We start from the raw sequence: 20,838 nt of genomic DNA, 5'->3' as shown, positions 1-20,838 counted from the left end.
CAATAAGTGGAACTGGTATAGAGTAAGCCAAATACTTTATAGATGCAATATTTTATTAGTTTAAATAATTATTTATTAACAATCAGAATAATTAAATAATGTTATCTTTCCCAAAAACTAATCACATGACTCTGGGGGCTACACTTGAAATCAGTCTCACACAAGTGTCCAAATTCAGAGCATAGGCAAAATGTATGTTTTTTTTTTTTCTGAAAGATCATAGAATAAATTTGTTGTATAATACTGCAGTTTAAGAAAAAAAGAGCATTTTTTTAAATATCTAGTAGCATTGTATGATTAAAACTCCTCATTTTTGATAAAAAAACTGAAACATTTTTATGAGGAATATAGTCATCTCTTCTTAAGTAAAATCAAGGATGTCTCTGAGACTTGACAGAAGAATTCCAGTAGCTAATAAATACATGTATTTCACTTATGTTAGGTCTTCTTTTATACATTACTTTGAATTGATGGAACTGTTCTGTGTTGCACAATAAATGGACAGAGGCTTCCTGGGATGTAATCTATGTACCTGCAATCTGTAATGCCGTCCTTGAAGACATGTTTTTTACTTATAATGAGTTACAGTCAGTTTTTTTCGCTAGTTGTAGTTGAAGTGCCAGCAGGGTTTTTACTCTTATCATCAGAAATACAGCCTATCTTTAAAAAACAAACATAACAATAAAATAATAGATATCTAAGCTTCTCCTAAATTACTCTCCATTGAATGCATATTGTGATGTCCCCTCTCTGGGCCAGTAATCAAAGAGCCTGAATCCTCACCACTGACACTGGAGAGGGACGTTCACTTGGAACAAAAATGGATATACCTAGTATTTCCAGATGCAGATCTCTTCATCAAGCACAATTTCCCTAAAGAGCACACAAGGAACACACTCAGGGTCTGGATTTCTCTCTCTGTCTCCCTCCAGGTCCCCAGTAGGAGACCCCAGTGGCACAGATGTAGAGTTGACTCCTCAGCCAACTGCCCAAGCCAAGTCTTCCAGCACCTTCTCTGTGAAACCAGTGCTTCATGTTCCTGCTCCAAGCAGCTGACACACATACACTCTTTGAAATTTAATTTGCACAACACACACACACACACACACACACACACACACACACACACACACACACACACACACACACACACACACAGACACACACACACACACACACACACACACACACACACACACACACACACACACACACACACACACACACACACACACCTGGGAAAGGCCGGCACAGATTTACTAGCTGTTCCCCCTTCTGCCCAGACTATAATGTAATTAGACTGCCACCAGACACTCCAAAGCCACTTACTCTAAGGATCTTACAAGGGTAGCCAATTATGCTGAGTGAAATTAATATTAATAAAAATTGTAGTGTTTTGATCACTGCTGTAAGGCTTACAGGAGTTGCCACATAGTCACCAAATAGATATAAGTAGTCTCAAAGGTTTAAATATTCTATAAAGGACCAGCCACAATGTAAAGTTTAAATATATTTAATAATAAATAAAAAAAGAACATGAAAATATGGAATATCTATTTACAATAAACACTAGAGATTCAGTCACAACAAATATTAAAATAACACAGATGAATAGATTCACACAGATACAGAAAAACAGCACTTAACTCACTATATCTTCCTGATGTATCTAAATAATTACTATTCCCTGGTTCACTTACTAGAGCAAGGCATGACGAAGTAGGTGAGAGGTCCTTCTTTGTCAGGTTCCAAAAACAGAGTGCCCTGAGCATACCTCTCAACCTCTGAGCTCAGGAAATCTGTACAAAGCCTAAAATAATGGGGGGTCAAAGACAAAATAAATAGGGGCATATTTTAAATATTGCTCTTATAAACTTAAAACACTGTTAGAATAACAGGGTTTGTGTTGGTATGCATTTTCTGAAAGATATGAAGTCTGAAAGTCAAATATATGTCATTATTTAGTGGCTTCAATCTTCAGTGATTTTCCAGAAAGCCACAAATTTTGTGAGGGGCAGACCAAAAATAGGAGGCAAAAATCTGGAAATTCTTTGAAAATCTGGACATTTGAGAGGTATGGCCATGAGACTTCTCTCTTATCTGGTATTAAAGCATAATTTTTGACCTAGATTACAGAATGATATCACATACATTTGGTCATTGTGGTGGCCATGCTACCCCCATTGCTAGAAACTGAACCAGAATTTAGCACATGTGTTACCATACACACATACAGAGCTATGCTAAGATGTGTTATAACATCTGGAAGCTATAAAACCATAAAACACTTCCACTCTTCCTGCAGGAGCTAATAAACCATTCTCTGGCATTTAGTCTCTGGCTGCAATCAGAACTGTAAGATACAATCTTTATGACTTAAATTAAGTAATTTAATTTCTTGCTGTTTTTCAAAGTTAGCTGGACTGATTAACCTCTTCTCCCCCAGTATCCTCTGTTAAAATATATATATTTAATCAGTTACTATACAGTCAGGACCCACTATTGGTACATTTTCTATACAAACAGCTTTATGAATACATTTTTCAACACAAGCATCTGTACAAATCGGCTTGATATACAAATGGCATATATTTTTTTACAAAATTCCAGCTAGCTATGCTGGCATATGTTACACATCTGCTGCCCTACTTCTTCTGGCATAGTTGGCAATGCCTCATATTATCACACATATACTGAAACTCCTTTAACATCATTCATGTAGTGGAGAATATATGAGAACGGTATATTTAAAAACCCCAAGACCACACCGAAACATGCAAACAAGAAACATAAGAGAGCTGTTAGAAAATATAAAGCAGTGTATAAACATAAGGTCACAACAGATACCAAAGGAAACTATAAATCTTTCTTTAGTTATGTCACAAAATTAAAGAATAATGTTTGACAATGCACTGAGCTCATTCATAATAATAATATCACACATTCCAGACTCAAGAACATAGCTAACATATTGGAAGAGAAATTTAGTGCTAACATTACCACACCTGGCCACCCACCCACTATCCCTGAAAATTTAGTTTCCCCCAGGAAATCATTTTGTAGCACCCCTTAGAATGCCTATCAAAGGCTACAAATAATGTTTCTGTCTGACCAAGTAATATATCAGGCTGCATTCTCAGTAATGCCAAACATGCATTATCTGAGCCTCTGCTTAAATTGTTCAGCCTCAGCCTAGCCACATAGTCCAGTCTCTGATGTCTGGACAGCAGCCACTGTGACTCCTATACTCAGGGGTGCCCCCTTTGCAGATCTGGGTAATTATAAGCCCACCAGTCTCAACAACCTTATATACAAAGCCATGGAACATATCATAGCAGAACTCATTTATACAGACATAGGCAATGTAATTTATCTTGCTTCCACTCAAATTGGTTTTGTGAAAGGCAGATCCTATCTTCTGAACCTAGTAAACTTCTGTGGGCAGTAGCCACTCTGAACACTCTACTTATCTTGACCTGGACAAGACTTTTGACACTATTGCCCAACCTAGTATTATTGAAAAGTTAGACAAACTTAATGTGAAGTAGTAAAAGTTGCTGGTAGTCTCTCTGAATGTGAAGTTATATCTAATGGATCAGTGCAGGGCCCTCTCATGTTTGATATTTATTTTGCAGACATCCAAGCCAATATCTCTGAAGTGTGGTTGACCAAGTGTTCCTCATTTTGGAGATGAAAGCGGAAGATCTATGATGGCCACTGATTTATTATTTTGAACCAATATTCATCCACAGCTATTAGCTCACATTTGTTACAAAACAAGAATGCAAATCTCGCACACCACTTTAAAGACAAGAACCATATTGTGTTCTACTCTGAATGGTCAGTAAGGATTGTAACATAATCCTTCAAAACAAATATGTTTGCAAGTAGATGGTAGTTGTGCTGATAGCTATACGTGTATCTATACTATAGAGAATTTTAAATTACACATAAAGAAAATTGTGAGTTAAGATACTTATCATAATTTAGCTTTATAAGTAAATAAGAGTTTAAAATATGTTGCATTATGATGTCTGATTTACTTATATAACACTAGGATTTTTAGATAAAATGATAAGTACACCACATGTAGTACTGATGTTTATCTCTTGCTTGCTATCAGTGTTAAAAAAGAAGTTATGTCTTACCATAACATTCCATCTGAGTTGTTGATCTTCTTCCAGCCATCACTGATGGGTTAGGTTCCGAGCCCTCGGAACTGAGTCGGCCTAATACCAAGCTCGCATACACCAAAAACTCTCGAGCTAAGCTGCTACCCACAATGCCCTTCTCCCAGTTACCTCAGATCGAGTTTGCATGCAACATATAGAAGAAAACTGAAAAACAGAGGCCATTTCTGTGCAGAAACCCTGAAACATCACAAGGACCCAGAAGATCCACCAGGAGCCTTTGGTGGGGGACAGTGGGAGGGGTGTGGCAAAAGATCAACAACTCAGATGGAACGTTATGGTAAGACATAACTTCTTTATCTGAAGTTGTTAATCTTCTTCCTATTCATCACTGATGGGACAGAATCCCAAGCTACTTTGAGAACCTGGGTGGCTCTTATGGAAGAACATTCCTGAGAACCATTGAGCCGAAGGCCGCTCTTCCCCTGGAGACCAAATCCAATTTGTAATGTTTGATGAAGGTATGGGGTTTAGCCCAAATGGCTACTGCACAAATGTCATCCATGGAAGCCCTGGAGTGAAATGCAACTGAAGTTGCGATGGCCCTAATTTAATGAGCTTTGATTTGAACAGGTTTAGATTCACTCGCAAGGGAGTATGAAAAAGTAATGCAATCTCTGAGCCATTTTGATACAGCACATCCCATTCTTGGGCCAGAAAAGGAAATGAAAAGTTGGTCCAACTTGCGGAAGGACTTAGTCCTGTTCAAGTAGAAATGTAGTTGTCTATATATGTCCAATGAATGTAGGCAGTATTCTTCCTTGTTGGAATAATTTGGGAAAAGCACAGGGAGCTCAATGGACTGGTTAATAGAGAAGTCGGAAACCACTTTGGGGAGAAAGGATGAGTTAGTACAAAGGGATACTCTGTCCTTATGGAAGATTAGATACGGGCTCTTGATGCATAAGGCTTGTAACTCAGATATCCATCTGGCTGATGTGACCGCTACCAAAACAAAGATTTCCATGACAGGAATTTTAGATCACATGTCGCAGCAGACTCAAAGGGGGGAAGAGAGAGAGACTGTAGAACCCGAGAGAGAGATTCCATGTCTCTACAGGTTGCCTGATAGGAGGTCTGCTATGGAAAACTCCCTTGAGAAAGGTCTTGTAAAGTCAGGTGGAGATAAGAGGGATGCCATCTGAACCATTGTGGAAATTGGAAATAGCTGCTAAATGGGCTCAAATAGTAGAAGCTGATGCCCCATTGTCAAACAACTCAGAAAGATACTGGAGTATAGCAGCTGTAGGAGTTGTAAAAGGATCTAGCATCTGATTATTAGACCAGATAGTGAATCTTTTCCATTTGTCTCTGTAGAGTTTTCTGGTGGATGGTTTATGGGAGGCCAGAATAATATCGCAAACAGGTGAGGAGAGGGTTTCCTGCCTGGTGACTAACGGAAGTGGAGAAACCAAGCTGTCAGCTTAAGAGTGAACAGATTTGGGGGAGTCAGCCCTTGTGGGTGAGATATCAGGTCATGACGAGTGTCCAGGATCCAAGGAGGTTTTAATAGATGAGGTTGGAGGAAGGGAAAACACACTTGTCGAAGCCAGAAAGGGGCAATGAAAATTACTTTGCATCTCAACCGGTTTGCTTTCTTTAGAAATAGGGGTATCAAAGGTATCAGAGGATAAGCATAGAGGAGACCCATGGGCCAATCATGAGTCAAAGCATCTATCGGTGATTCCCCGTCTGGGGGAAAGAGGGCAAAGTAGCTGCTGCATTTTTTGTTTGAAGGGGAAGCAAAAAGATTGCAGCAAGGTTGGCCCCAATGGCTGAAGAGTTCTGCCATCATGTTCGGGTTGAGAGACCACTCATGTGGATGGAGGATGCATCTGCTCAGCCTGTCCGCAATCACGTTGGAGCTCCCTGGGATATGCGTTGCAATAAGAAAGCGGTTGGAAGCCATCGCCCAATGCCAAATTCTCATGGCCTCACAACATAGGGGGCAGGATTTGGTCCCTCCCTGTTTATGTACCAGATGACAGACATATTGTCCAACTAGATTGCAATCATTCCTGACGGAAGGAATGGATGAAGTGCCTGCAATGCTAACAGCACCGCTCTTAACTCCAGGACGTTGATATGCAAGTTGACCTCCAAGCTGGACCACGTGCCTTGGACTGTCTTTCCCTGGAAGTGGCCCCCCACCCTATCAGGGAAGCATCTGTGGTCACCGTGGCATTGGGTTGGAGAGTCTGGAAGGGGCAGCACCAAAGATTTTCATCTGTTCTCATCCACCAGATGAGATCTTATTTGCAGGAATTGGTGATGAGGATCTGTGAGTTTAAAAGATGGAGACTGGATACCCACTGGGACAAAAGGAGCCACTGTAATAATCTCACATGCAATCTTGCCAGGGGGACAATCGAGATGCCTGCCACCATAGACCCCAGAGCCTGTAGAACTTCTCGTGCAGACACCTTCCTTTGACAGAGTATCACTTGTACTTGTAATCTTAATCTCTGAAGTCTGTGAGGAGGAAGAGAGACTTGGCTTGTTTGAGTATTGAATACTGCTCCTATTGTTGGGTAGGATGAAGGTTGGATTTTTCGCAGTATATTGTGATGCCTAGAAACTCCACCAGTGCCATAGTGTAGCAGAGGGCCATGACCAGTAGGTGCTTGGTGGGGGCAGACAAGAGCCAATCATCTAGATACTGAAACACCTGTAATCCCTGAAGTCTCAGATGAGCTGTTACCACTGCTAGGCATTTTGTGAACACTCTGGGGGCCGTCGAGAGACTGAATGGCAGGGCTCTGAATTGGTAATGATTGGCTCCCAGATGGAAGTGAAGGAGACACCTGGAGTGCTTGTCCATTTTGATGTGGTAATATGCATCCCAGAGATTTATCGAGCACATCCACACACCCTCCCGAAAAAATGGGAGAATGGATTGTATCATGACCATGCGGAATTTGGTCTGAACTACTGATTTGTTTAGTTGGCTGAGATCCAAAATGGGTCTCCAGTCCCCAATCACTTTTTGGCACCAAAAAGAATCTTGAGTAGAAACCGGATCTGCACTGGTCTGGGGGGGCTTTTTGGATGACTCGTTTTTGACACAACTTTCTTACTTCTGAAGCTGCTTCTTCCCTTTGACTGGGTGGAACATCGGGAAGGCATTTTGGAAGTCTTGGGTAAGAGATTAGAGGGATGTAATAACCTCTGGAAATTATTCTCTGCACCCACTGACCGTTTGTAATAGAGTGCCAGGCAGCTTGGTGCAGAGAAAAATGAGCCCCGACTGCTTCCAGAGGAAAGCAATCAGGCAGCGCTTCAGGAGTGCTGATAAGGTCATCCGGAGAAAGAATCCCTGAAGTCTTGATTTTGGGGACCCCCTCTGCCCCTAAAGGGGCATCTTCCATTATTGGAACCCCCTCTGCCTCTGGGGGAATCCTCACCATGTGCACTATGGAAAGGGCCTTGAGATTTTTTGTGCCATATCTTTCCACTCCTCTGGTTCCTGGTAAAAGAGCACTGAGGTTTGGAAAAATGTAGGCCAATGGCAGACAAGGTTTTTCCATCCTGCTCACACCTGGCTAATGTGTCCTTCACTTTAGAACTGAACAAAGTGAATGGATAGGGGCATTCAGGAAGGAAGACTTGAAGGAGTCTGCGAGATCACAATCCAGGCGTGGCATCTCATAACTACACCTGCACCCGCAGCTCTAGCCACCCCTTCAGTTGCATGGGACAGCAACCTCATGGACAAGTTGGAGATTGACTCTAGGGTAGCAAGCTGAGAAGCTACTTTATTACATGCCCCATCAGAAACTTGACTCGCGAGGGTTCCACAGAGTTCAGAGATGATATCTCTTTGGAGCCTTGTAAAATGTGCCAAATAATTCAGAGACCTGACAGCAAAGGTGGCTGAAGCAAAAACTCACTTCTCTAATCTGTCCACTGCCTGGGACTCACTGTTGGGTGGATGGACAGTAGGACTTTCCTCCGCAAGGTCCTTTTTTGTGGCAGCCGCCACCACCATAGCATCTACTGGTAAGCCTCTAGACCAATGGGGTTGTTCCGCTGGAGGGGAAAGTATCATGTCTGGTCTCCAGGGAATAACCTCAATGGTATCAGGGTTCTTCCACACCCACTGCATGATGAGCTGGACTAACTCATCGATGGGGGAGGGGGTCACCCAAGAAGTAGAGGGCTGAGAGTGGAAGGCCTACAGGAATATGGATTCCTCTGAGGAAGGGTTGGAGGGTTTCCAGTCACCCCTCTGCCTCAAATTTCCAGAATGTCTCCAAAGAAGACATCATCAGGGGTTGACTGTGGGGACCCTTCCCCATCATCGTAGTCTGTATCCTCAGTGAGGGACTCCTCCAGGGAGTCCATGTGTTTCCTCTTACATGTCCATTTCCGAGGTGGGTCTTCAGTGGGAGCTTCTGAAGAAGACTCAGAAAGGATGTTACCCTGTACAGGGGTTTCCTGAGGCTTGCATTCTCAGTGTCCTGGGGAGGTGGTCTGTGATAGCTGCAGCTCAGAAGGAGAAGGGGGAAGGTCCGACATAGGAGGAATGCTTCTGAAGCGAGCACCCTCTCCATCACCTGGAAGGCGGGCCTGCCCAAAGAGGAATGGGAGCCCGGAACCGAGGAAGACAATCTTGGAACCGGGGTCACACCCCGCTCCGCACAGCCCACTCCCAGGGCTGGACCCACAAGCAAAACCAGGGCAGGTGTCACCCCCAGGTCCGAAGACGGAACCAGTGAAACAACTGGAACCGTACCTGGAGCCAAGGGTTCCACCCCCCAAGCATGAGATTGAGGAAGGGGTGGCTATGAAGGAACCGAAACCCAAAGGGGCCTCGGAGCCTCATAGAAGGTCACTGTTGGCACCGAGGAGAGGATTCCCCCCAAAGACGTTGGAGCTATGGGCCTCGGAACCGAAGGGTCCAAGGGAGGAGAATACATGGGAGTTGTGGGGGCAATGGACCCAAAACCCAGAGTGGGATGGGTTTTAGGAAAATTTGTAATCCCTCTGACTGTCAGCAGCTGATCAAACAGGCGCACCACATCCAATTCAGATAGACTCCTGGTGGACCTTACCAACACTCTTGAGGGGTGAGTCAGATCAGTCCAAAAAGGGGCTAAAGGCTTGTCCTGAAAACGGATCCAAAGATGGGGAGTACTGGGTCCATTGTGTAGGAAAAGTCGGCACTGAGAATTCCAGCTTCAAAACAGGCAAAAGGGGGACTATTGGTGCCAAGAAAAGGCTCTGAGCCGAGGGAATAGCTGGAGTGGAAGTCATTACCAGCTCCGAAGAAGTGGTCGGTACCGATCTTGGAATGGAGATGTGTGACGCTGGTGTTGAGGTAATAGCAGGCAATAAGGCTGGAGCTGAAATCACACTTGGAACCGTAGCAGTCGGTGCCGAGGGTGGTGCCGATGTCAAAGTCATTGCGATATCTGCAGAGATCACTGGACCAGAACTTGGAACTGAGGTGGTCAGAGCCAAGGAGGCGATCTTGTGCTCCAAGGAAGACTTGTGGGCCTTATGCTTATGAGGCTTGCCCTTATCACCAGCCAGTGAAGAGGGGTCAGAATGAGGATGTTTTTTGTCCTTTGATGGAGGGGTTGAGACCTCCAATGCAGAAGGAGCCTCAGAAAATGATGAAGAAAGCAGGCCTTTCAAAATAAGTTTATTTTTCCTTTCATTCAGTGTCCGCTGACTGAAACTGACACAAATCTGACAGGGAGGTTTTACAGATAGGTGGCAAACCCCCAGACAATATACACAATCATCCTGCAGATCACTATTGAGGAGTTTACCATTGCAGGAAGTGCAATGCTTAAACCCCGAAGTCCCTTTCTTTTAAGACATGCTAAGTATATCGATTCAGCAATCCAAAAAAGATAGAGAAAGGAAGGAAAAGAGAAAAACACCAACAATGGTATTAAGAATACCACAAGGGTAAAGAAGGGCATTTACCAACAATGGTAAGAAGAGGCTAGAGCTAGTTAAGATCATAAGATATAGAAAAGTTTTTAGGAGAAAAAACTTACAAAATTCAGCAAATTTTGAAAAAATACAACACTTGGCTGGAGAGCTCAGTGAAACTCTGCTATATGGCTGCATGGCAAATGAAATCTGAGGTAACTGGGAAAATGGCATTGTGGGTAGCAGCTTAGCTAGAGAGTTTTTGGTGTACCCGAGCTTGGTATTAGGCCGATTCGGTTCCAAGGGCTCGGAATCGAACCCATCAGTGATGAATAGGAAGATTAACAACTTCAGATATATGGTTATATACTATATCTTAAAATATTACTGAAAAGGAATAAAGTTGTGTGTGTATGTGTGTGTGTGTGTGTGTGTGTGTGTGTGTGTGTGTGTGTGTGTGTGTGTATACACACACACACACACACACACACACACACACACACACACACATACAAAACATTAGAAAAAAAACATATATTTTTAGAATAACTGGGGAATATAAATATATATATATATATATATATATATATATATATATATATATATATATATATATATGTATATATATATATATATATATATATATATATATATATATATATATATATATATGCATCCCCTTCATACGGTCGACTTTTCAGAAAGTCGACTTTCCTATGGCCAAGACCATATGATTGACTTTCGAAAAGCCGACCATGGGGAACTGCTATCTCCCTACAGTGCGGAATAGGAAAATTTCCTTGTTCCGCACTGTAGTGCGACCTCGAAGTTGATATATTTAAGTTACGGCAGGTGGGGGGGAGGTGCCCCCTTCTAACAGTTTAAGGTGTTTGTTGTGTTTTATGTGTTTAGTTTACATGGTCAGGTTTTCGAAAGTCGATCATATGGTGTCGGCCATATAAAAGTCGACTTTCTGAACAGTCAACCATGTAAAGTAGACCCATACATATATATATATATAAATATATATATATATATATATATATATATATATATATATATATATATATATTTTTTTTTTTTTTTTTTTTTTCAGAATGTTTCTTTTTTATAGTGTTATGTACACTGCAGGCAGCTGGATCTGAATCTCCACTATAACTTTAGAAAATTACATAACTTTTGATATTTTAGTCAAAATGCTTAGATATAGTGTCCACTTGTTAGTAACATATTTGCATCTGATTCTATACAGGCTATTCAGTCTTACAAGAAATCCCTGAAATTATAGTACAGGTAATTGTATTTTTGGCTCAACTGAAAAAGTGAGTACTAAATGCAACTGAATACATTTTAATTTTGCCCTTGCTTTCTCACTAACTAGTTTAGATGTTTAATGTATTTATTTATGTATTTAATTTAATTTACTAGTTAATCAGTTTATTCCCAAGTCCTTTATAGGACAACCATGGAGAAAATTGCACAAAACAGCAAGTCAGGGTACACAGCTTATCTTTAGAAGGCAGGAGGAAAACAGAACACCTGTAGAAAACTATTATAATATCATAGAGAGGCATGGATGAGCCCAGAGCCTGAAAGTCAACTTCAGTAACTACTGCACAACCCAAAGCATTGCAACAGACATCCAGATTTAACCACAATAATGTATTTTCCTCTAAAACTGCTTAGTACATTTGCCCATAATTTTGTACTACTGCAAAGAAAAACACTGAAAGTATATCAGGGACAATTTCACTTTGCAGTTGTGTCCTGATGACTTGGGACATATGAGAAAACTACCCAAAGGGATAATATTGCTATATTTTAAGACCGGACCACTGCCATGTCTTGTGCCTTCACTGAGTGCTGTTAATTTGCCGCAATTGTCTGTCTGCTTCCTAAACCAGTTGTCTCTGCAAGTGAGTATGGGCCTTCTGAGAACAGGTGTGCTCTTCTTCTTGATGGTAGAACAGTGCAGAATTGTGCTCTTTATAGGTAAATACTAGGCTATTAATCTACAGGATATTACAAGCCAGCCAATAACCAGAAATCAGAATCAAACCCTGTCCCTTATATCTGTAAGGTAAGGACCTCAATCATTATTCCAACCCCACCTCCCTGTAGAAGATAAAATATTTCTGTCTTTAAACTGTTGAAATTCAATACTTTCATACTGCATTTAAAGTAAGCCTTTACGTTCATTACTTTCTTATCCTATTTCTTTTACAAAAATGCATAAATTTCAAAATCTGATGAGGAATTTCTTGCACTATAAATGCTCTCCAAGACTGATTATAAATCAAGTAAAAGTTCATCCTAAATTTAAATTAAGTTTCTGTCTTCATTCCATTTCTACCTTTTTTTCTCCCCAAAAAAGCATGCAATTCAAAACCCAGTGCTGAATTTCTACTGCTGTTAATGCCCACCAGACTGGTTATGACTCAAATACATTAACAGTAAAACAGTTGTGAACAAACTCCTCAATGTGAATTCTTATTTATAGCCATTTATCAGTGCTCCCCTTATGACGGCATTTGAATCTGTATTGAAATACTTTCACAATTACAATAAAGGAACAACATATTAAACAAAATTACTAAAGATAAAGACAGGCTTGCATCACATGTCTAAACCATAATATGCCTTTAAGAATAAACCATCTGATAATTGTTGCTCAGAATATATTGAGAATAAGCTTGTTGGCTGACATTATTAAAACACAATATGTGAGAAAGAAATGTAAAATAAGATAGCAGCTATAAAATGCTGCAACTCTTATGCAAACTTGTCAAAACTGATATCAGATAATGTATTCAGCAATGGGTAAGAGCATTTGAGCAATGGTCATTAGGATTTTACCCTTCAGCAGTTATTCTGCCAGCCAATCAGGGTCCACAGAGAACAAAAAGAAGATTAATAAAAAGCTTAGAGCTAAATGATCAACAAACTAAACTACAGAAGGAGGGAATACTGGGTACATGGTGGGTGCTGAGAATAGTCATCTTGGATAACATCAAAGAATGAAGCAATACTAATTTTGTGGACTTGAACTGAAAGCTGACTTAGGAACGGGGTCCATTCCTGTTACAGTATTAGAAACCCAAAGCATTTAGAGAAATTAGAAAAGAAAACATAAAACTGAGGAACAGAAACAGGCATACTAAGTCTTTCTAAGTTACAGCTACAGACCACTAAGATCCATATATATCTAGATAAGCACGATACAGTATGAGCCCTACTAAACACTGTCGCATGGCTGAAGTTTTCACAGATAAGGCCAAATAATGCCATATTAGTCAAATTGTGGAGTAATTTCAGTCTTCCCTATACATGCATGAGGAGATATTGCTCAAGCTTCAGCAGCCTGCACAAGAAAAAAGATGAACAACCTAACTTGGGAAATCATTGCCAGTACAGTTTCTAAGTGTGAGCCAGCAATGATTTTCTTCTTTAGGAAGATTTCTCCCTTCTTCTAGTTGATGAAGCCGTGCTGTTGGAACATATATGTTTGGGCCCTCCCAGGCCCCTCCACATCGATGGTACAGGGGGGACTACCCCTGCAAAATAAAACAAGAAAAAAGGAGTCTTTTACCATTTTGGTTTTCAGCTTTTTGTTGTTGTTGTTCTTTTGAAACATTGACTTTCAGAAAGTTGGTGTTTTATAGTATAACCACTATCTCACTACGTGATATAACATCGATCAACAATGACCATGCATTTTAGGAGAAAGATTCAATATGAGGAAATTGTAACAAACTTTTCCAATTTCAGCAATATCAGAAACTTAAAAAGGAAAATGAGTGAGCAGAATGCACTAACATTGGACAGCACTGGTCATCCTAAGCTATGCACATTTGTTGTCACTCCTGCTCTGATGGGACTCCTGCATACTTTGGAAGTATGGCCAGTCATATCAGTAAATGATGTTAAATGCATGCATCACTGAAGCCCTAATAGTTATCTGTTGGGGGAGTGGCCACTCTGGTGGCATAGAAGGGTAAATCTCTGACTTTGACTCAGGCAACTTGAGTTCGATTTGTAGCTTGGGCGCCTGATGGAGCTACCAGGGAGGATGAGGCATTCTTATCCTGGGATGGAGGGGAATGCTGACATCTCTCTCTAGTGGCACTCTGGTGGATGCCAGGACTCACAGAGAAATAGATCTTAGGTTGGTTACCCAAGTCCAGCTAGCCATAGCATAAAAATGCTAGGCATGCAGGGTAGGGGATATAGAGCTGCAAAATTGACAGGCCCCCATGGATGATGGTAGCACTCCCTATACTGGATGCATGCCTCTGCTGAGCAAATAAAAATGCATAGTTTGAGTCCTTAGATGGAGAGCAGATAGGTTTATTGGACAAAGAGGTGGAGGAGAGCAAATGATTTTAACAAAGAAAATTAGTCTTTTGAGATGGGATATAGGATCTTAATTGCCCAAACATACCAAGGCTTTCCTAAGTTTTAATAGTATTCAATAACAAAAACAAAGCAATTACTAAAAATGGAAATTAAAATCTGAACCAGTTGTAACTGAAATACTGAATATTGCAAAAAGAAGTAAAAGAATTTGAGATGGGATCTTTAGAAAGGGAAATGGTAAATTACATAGAAATAAATGAAATTTGTGGGAGCAATTCATGCAGAACAATGTTCAGGAGGAGGAGTGAGGTTTAAGTGAAGGCAGGAATTGAGCAAGTTATGTAATGTTGACATGAATGATAACTATTAAAAAGAACATATATATATATAAATGAATGCATGAAAACAATGAAAATGTTAGTATGGTCTGCTTTGTTTTCTATTAATGTACGTGTACTTGTTCAAAGTATGAGAACTGAATAAAGGTGCTTAAAAAATAAATGCAGGTAGACAATAAAAAATTAGTTACCTTATTAATTTCCAATCATAATCCTTTGTAAAAGGCTACTCATAGTTCCAAATAAAAAAATGATGAAACCATTATTTGTATCAACAAATAAATAAATTACATATTCACTTAAATACGATACAAGTTTTCAGAACATATAATGTGCAAATATATCACAATGTCGAGTAGAAACTCCTAAATAGGGAATTCCAACACTTTTTTGGGGGGTTCTTTTGACTCCCTGCAGCTGACCATTGACAACCCTCCCAAGGCCTCTCCTTAACTATCAATTTTGCCAAATTCTCCTTTGTCACCCCCAAACTAACTCTTACCCATGTTTGGGGCCAGTGAGGAGACTGAGGCACCTGGGCAACATCACACAACTGACAAAGAATGTTTTTCCTTTATGTCCAAAGTTTCGCCTCTTGCACACACAGTATCTTGTCCATCTCTCTGTGACTCAGCCCGGACCCTGACTTGACAGAAAATACCCACTATGCATACCCAGCTTCTACTTGCAATCAACAGTAATGATGTGTCCTAGTGCATTTACCCACACCCTATATGGGTAATCCCATCCACTTTGCCCGCTCCATCAAGCATCCAAGTCGCTACTTCAAACTCCAGTTGCCAGGGCCATAGTCAGGGACTTTTTCCTTCAATGTTGCACTGCACAGTTTAGTCTACTGCCTTATATTTGAAATTACTTTTCAGTGATTGCAAGATGTTTAAAAACTTTTTTTCTAGGCCAGAATGAATATTTACTCAAAGTAGATGTATAGCTTGCTATCTGATTAGTGTTTATGTCATTATTTAACAGCTCTACCCTTTAACGCATATGTTTTGATGTCTAACTGAAGGCTGAATGAAAGAACAGTTCATTAGAGACTAAGAGTTTTGCATTGTATGCAGTATTCCAATATAATGAGTATCACTAGTTGACTAACAGGAATTATTGCTTATCATGATTGACATGATTTTAGAAACTCTCCCCTGAATAAAATTCAATAGAATGAGTCTTTTTTATGTACTGTGCTGCTTGAAGTCTCCCTCTCTCTCTGTCTCTGTTTAAATATTGCAGCATATCTGTGCATTGAGACAGAAACAGTAGAGGAAAATCTAGAGGGAAAACATATATCATTCTGTGCAACTGACTTCATCAACCTTTCCCATTTAAACTTGGGGGAAAAGTGCAAAAATTAACAAATAAATACATAAATCTCAAAACTAGTTGAAAATACAGATTAACTGCAAGAGAACATGTTCCAGATTTATAATAATGCCCCACATCAAAATGTTGATCTTCTCCTGAAAATGACAATCCAGCCAAGTCTTAGTGGCACTAGTTTATAGAAGACATTCTGTCAATACTCCTGTCATATATCTGGCAGTCTGACCCAGAAAGTAAAGCAGATACTGTGCATCATTCTGATCTCGACATAGCAGCTCATATTTATATGCAGTCCTTCATCACCCACAGCTGCATCTTTCCTTGGCCTTTGGGCTTCACCAGATTGTAGACACTCTTCATTTGGTAAGTTGAGAAAACACATTTGCATCATAAAGAAGTATCTGAAATAGGATGATTCTAATGTTCAGGAATCTTCAGTTATGATGCCTAACAAAAAGCAACCTTCAGTATAGCTACACCATTAGTGTACAAGTGAATCTACAAAGGAACAGATGAACCTATAAGTAGCTATTTTTCCCATGAGAAGGTTAGGAACACTATGAGTTGTTTGACATATTGCTGTCTTTTGAAATGTCAGCTGCATTTTAGTCAAAGTCTTGTAATGATGACAGGTTAGTGCATGAAATGTTGCTTACTTTTATTTATCTGTTATAGTTTTTGCCACCCCCACCTGCCAAATATTAACCCTACTCAGTTGGAATCAACTTCATCAATTACAAGCCCCCCTGCACCACCTTGGTAATGGGTGCTCACCCTAACCCTAATTCTAGCCATAACCCTAATGCTGCCCCTCTTCCCAACACTAACCCTACACCTTAATGTCATTAAAACCTTCCCATAACACTAGCACTATTCAGACAAATTTGAGAGTAGTGTTATGGGGGTTCAGTTTTAATATCAGGAGAGAAAATAGTTTTCCTCTCTCAATATTATTGTTTTCATTTTTTTCGCTATTATGTATGATCCGCTTTATTTGTCAGTCTTTTACATTAGGGCAGTTCAGTCATACACAACAGATCCATATATATATATATATATATATATATATATATATATATATATATTTGAGGTTTGTGCAATAAATTACACAATATTGATATTGTCTGTTACAAGTATTTGGCTTATTTTTATGTTTTAGACATGCTGTAGGTGGATTGGATACTCTAAATTGGCCCTAGGTGTGCGTGCGTGTGTGTGCCTTCTGTGGAAGGTTGGGCGCTGGGCTGGCAACTCGACACCATAAAACTCCACTGCCAATCGTGAGCGGACAGGTGATCCACTGTGGCGACCCCTAACTGGGAAAAGCCGAAAGAAGAAGTTACAATATTTTTGTTTTGCTGTCACTGCATTATCCTAAATGGTGATAACTTTCCTGATGCAGGGTAACAAAACAGTAATTCCAATGTACTGTCAAATGTGGCTATGAATGAAAGAGATATATTAAACCCTTTTCTAACATGCTTTTGGCTAGAAATTCAGTATATACTTATTTTGCCTGTCCAAATGAGCCATTATATGATTGCAGTCTGCCAATAACCAAAAGAATATTGCTAGAAGAATGAAATTATAGGTAATTTATGAAGTTTGGTGTACCTGACAAGAGGTTTACATTGCTGCTTATAGCAAGAATATGGATTTGGGGAGTAGAAGATATACAGAAAGGAAACAGGATGTGAATTAAAATATTTTTCATATCTACTCTCATACCCAAATTTCATATGCTGGCTGCTTCATGTTTTTGTTTTTATCTTTCCTCCACAGGATGACCCAAATGCACCAAGTAAAATTCAAGAGCCAGCAAAGTCACCTCAGAAAGAGGAAGATGAGGACTCCTTTAATATTCAGAACTCTTTGACACCGAAGCTAGAGAATAACAAAGCTGAGGAGAACTTGGAGGTAAACTCACTACAGAACAACCTGACGTAAATATGCAAGACAGCTGAAAAGAATAAAAGTAGTTAAAAAATACGCAGTGTACATCTATGACAATAAAAAAGAATATGACACTGTGTGTTTCTAACAATTAAATAAAGTACTTTACACTGTGTACATTTTTGAGCTGAGATTTACAGCATGTTTCAATGTATTTTGTAAAAATTTAAAGAAATTACCAGGACAATTTTAAAAATGTTAAATAACCACAAATAATGTGAAATTAATGAGGTGTTTGTATGTACAGTATGTCTGTTTGGTCAGTATGTGGTTGGTACGCTGCTCTGAATGCATACATGCTATACTTTTCATTGCACTCTGGAGTAATAATAAGCCTTTTTTTTGTCTTGTACTGGATTCTTTTTTTGTACTTTGACCCAACTTTTTTTGGAATACTTATGGAAAAATCAAATTGTTAAAATAAAAACATTTTTTTAAATGTCACGTCTTGTCTATGGTTTACCTTTTTCGACGTATGAGTTTGCAAGGTTTATTGCAGGAAGAGAGTGAATAGTTCATTGGTTATTTTTGCTTATCTGCATATGCAATGTTTCTTTTCTAAACACTGTTATCAGTATTTTATAGCTTTTCCTCTTCACCATAAGATACTGTATAATGCTTAAGAAAACACAGTAGTATCCAGTTTATGAAACACCTCAAGCTGAGAGTGAGATCTGGAGGAGAGGAGAGTGGAGATGGAGAGTTTATTATCACAACTAATACAAAACAGAATTAAACCTGTGGTCCCAATTAAGTTAAATAAAAATTGCATAAAGGCTCAAAAAATTACCACTTTGACTTGTACTGATTTTGTTCTGCTTTGGTTACAATGTAGGTCGAGGCAGACTAAGGCCATATTCCAAAACAGGATAGTGTACGGGAGAGCCTCTTCCCATCCAGCTTTGCTACCTGATTTGGATTGACAACCCTACACCCATGTATGACATCCTAAGGGAGGCAAGGTACGCCCCTCACAGTACCTCACAACATGAAGGTACTGCACATAAGGGAGTTTCACAACACCAACAGTGGGGAACAAGATTTTTGTATTTAGGTATTTATTTGAAAAATAGTTTTTTTTTGCTTGTTCGTTTGTATTTATTATCTTGGATATAGCACTGATGTATATGAAACTTTTTCATAAATTCTGAAAGGTAATGGGATTCCAAACGTAATAAATGTCATTTATGAAAACCTTGGATACCGCGGTTTGCTAGTACCACAGGGACCAAGAATAAAATGTTTAAAATGACCAAGGAGACTTATTTAGCACTTTTGTCCCAAACTTTAATAAAAGTGTTGTATTAAAGTTTGTGACAAAAGCCCTAAATAAGTCTCCTTGGTAATTTTAAACATTTTTTTCTTGGATCCTGTGGTACTAGTAAGCTGTGTTCGCTAAGGTTTTCATGATTTGTTCAGACTAAAAAAACAACGTAGTATTCCTGTAGGCAGAAAAAACAAAGTGCACTAAAAGTAAAAAACAAGTTTAATGGTAAGCTCGTTCACTGTTAATAACAGCTTTATCAGACATCTCCATCAAAGAAAAGCCATCCATTTATATTCAAAATGACCAATCAACATCAAAAGATAATCAACAAATTAAAACATAAAACTCACTCTTAAAGTGCCAACACTTAAAACAGCCATCTATATACATAGTACAAAAACACATTCCAACTGTAATTCAGATGTATAAATACATATACAAAAATACACATATACAAAAATATATACATATAAAAAACACATACAAAAAACTCAAAACTTTAATGTTTCAAGGGTTTCTGTTTTAAAAAAGGTTTTAATGAAACCATATCATTAATACCAGGGGGGGTGATCTAACCTAAAGAACAGAATCCATTTCTGTTCACGGGCCTCTGTCTTATTCTTAATGTCACCTCCCCTTACACTCTCAGCTATAATTTATTTATTGTTCTGGATATCTCTTAAATGCTTAAGCACTTGTTCTCTAAAGTAATGTCTCTTTGCAATTTCCTAACTTTTACTGCTTGTAGCCTTTTATATATATATATATATCTATATATATATATATATATATATATATATATATATATATATATATATATGTGTGTGTGTGTGTGTGTGTTCTTTTTAACAATTACCGTTCACGTCATTACAGAACTTGCTCAATTCCTAGTTTATTAAACTCAATAGATATAATTCAACTGAAGAAACTAAAATAAAAACTACACATTTTAGAATCAGAAAGCCCACTTTAAATGACAAGAACATAACTTCTGTAAAAAAAAGCAACAGTAAGAAAAACACCTTTGCACTTGACCTTTGATAGTGTAGGCAGTGTGGCTCCCCACAAGTAGTTCCACGTTTCTCATACAGGTGGATCTGTAGCAACGTCACAACAGGTCATTGGTTTTTGTGGGTTATTCTGTCACATCTGGGTTTTACATAGGAATGCATTACCAGTATAAAAACCTAACTGCATGACTGAATCACTTTTTGGCATTCTGCATAACGTTTTGCCAGTCTAAATGAGGACTGGCAGAGCCCTTGTTTATGGTATCAAGAGTGGTGTAATGGTTCAGTTTACTGTGTTACCCCCTTTGTGATCCCACACCTAATTCCTTTTGGAATCCAGGGGTAAGTGTGTATGCAGAGCTGTACAATCAACAGAATGGTTGTGTCAGATAATAAAAGATGGAAAGTTCTTGTTAAGCAAACAAAAAATCTATGTAATGCATCCATGCACATACAAATAAATAATGAAAAAATATTTTCCACAAATGGTTAAGCTC

The 20,838-nt window shown here is 39.2% G+C and overlaps 1 protein-coding gene across 3 annotated transcripts in view; it reads left to right on the top strand.

The window, feature by feature from the left end:
- Positions 1-18,508, top strand: part of CSPG5 (chondroitin sulfate proteoglycan 5) — a 994,436-nt gene extending 975,928 nt beyond the window's left edge. For all 3 annotated transcript variants that reach the window (XM_044066023.1, XM_044066022.1, XM_044066021.1), the window contains exon 5: positions 17,894-18,508. In XM_044066023.1, the coding sequence (XP_043921958.1) occupies positions 17,894-18,058 (165 nt within the window). In that variant the 3' untranslated portion in view covers positions 18,059-18,508. The remainder of the gene's footprint in view (positions 1-17,893) is intronic.
- Positions 18,509-20,838: the final 2,330 nt, after the last annotated feature.

The sequence above is a fragment of the Protopterus annectens genome, chromosome 3.part0 (assembly GCF_019279795.1).
Source record: "Protopterus annectens isolate FY-2018-M chromosome 3.part0, PAN1.0, whole genome shotgun sequence".
Classification (NCBI taxonomy): domain Eukaryota; kingdom Metazoa; phylum Chordata; order Ceratodontiformes; family Protopteridae; genus Protopterus; species Protopterus annectens.
This window is presented reverse-complemented; position numbering and strand designations above follow the sequence as displayed.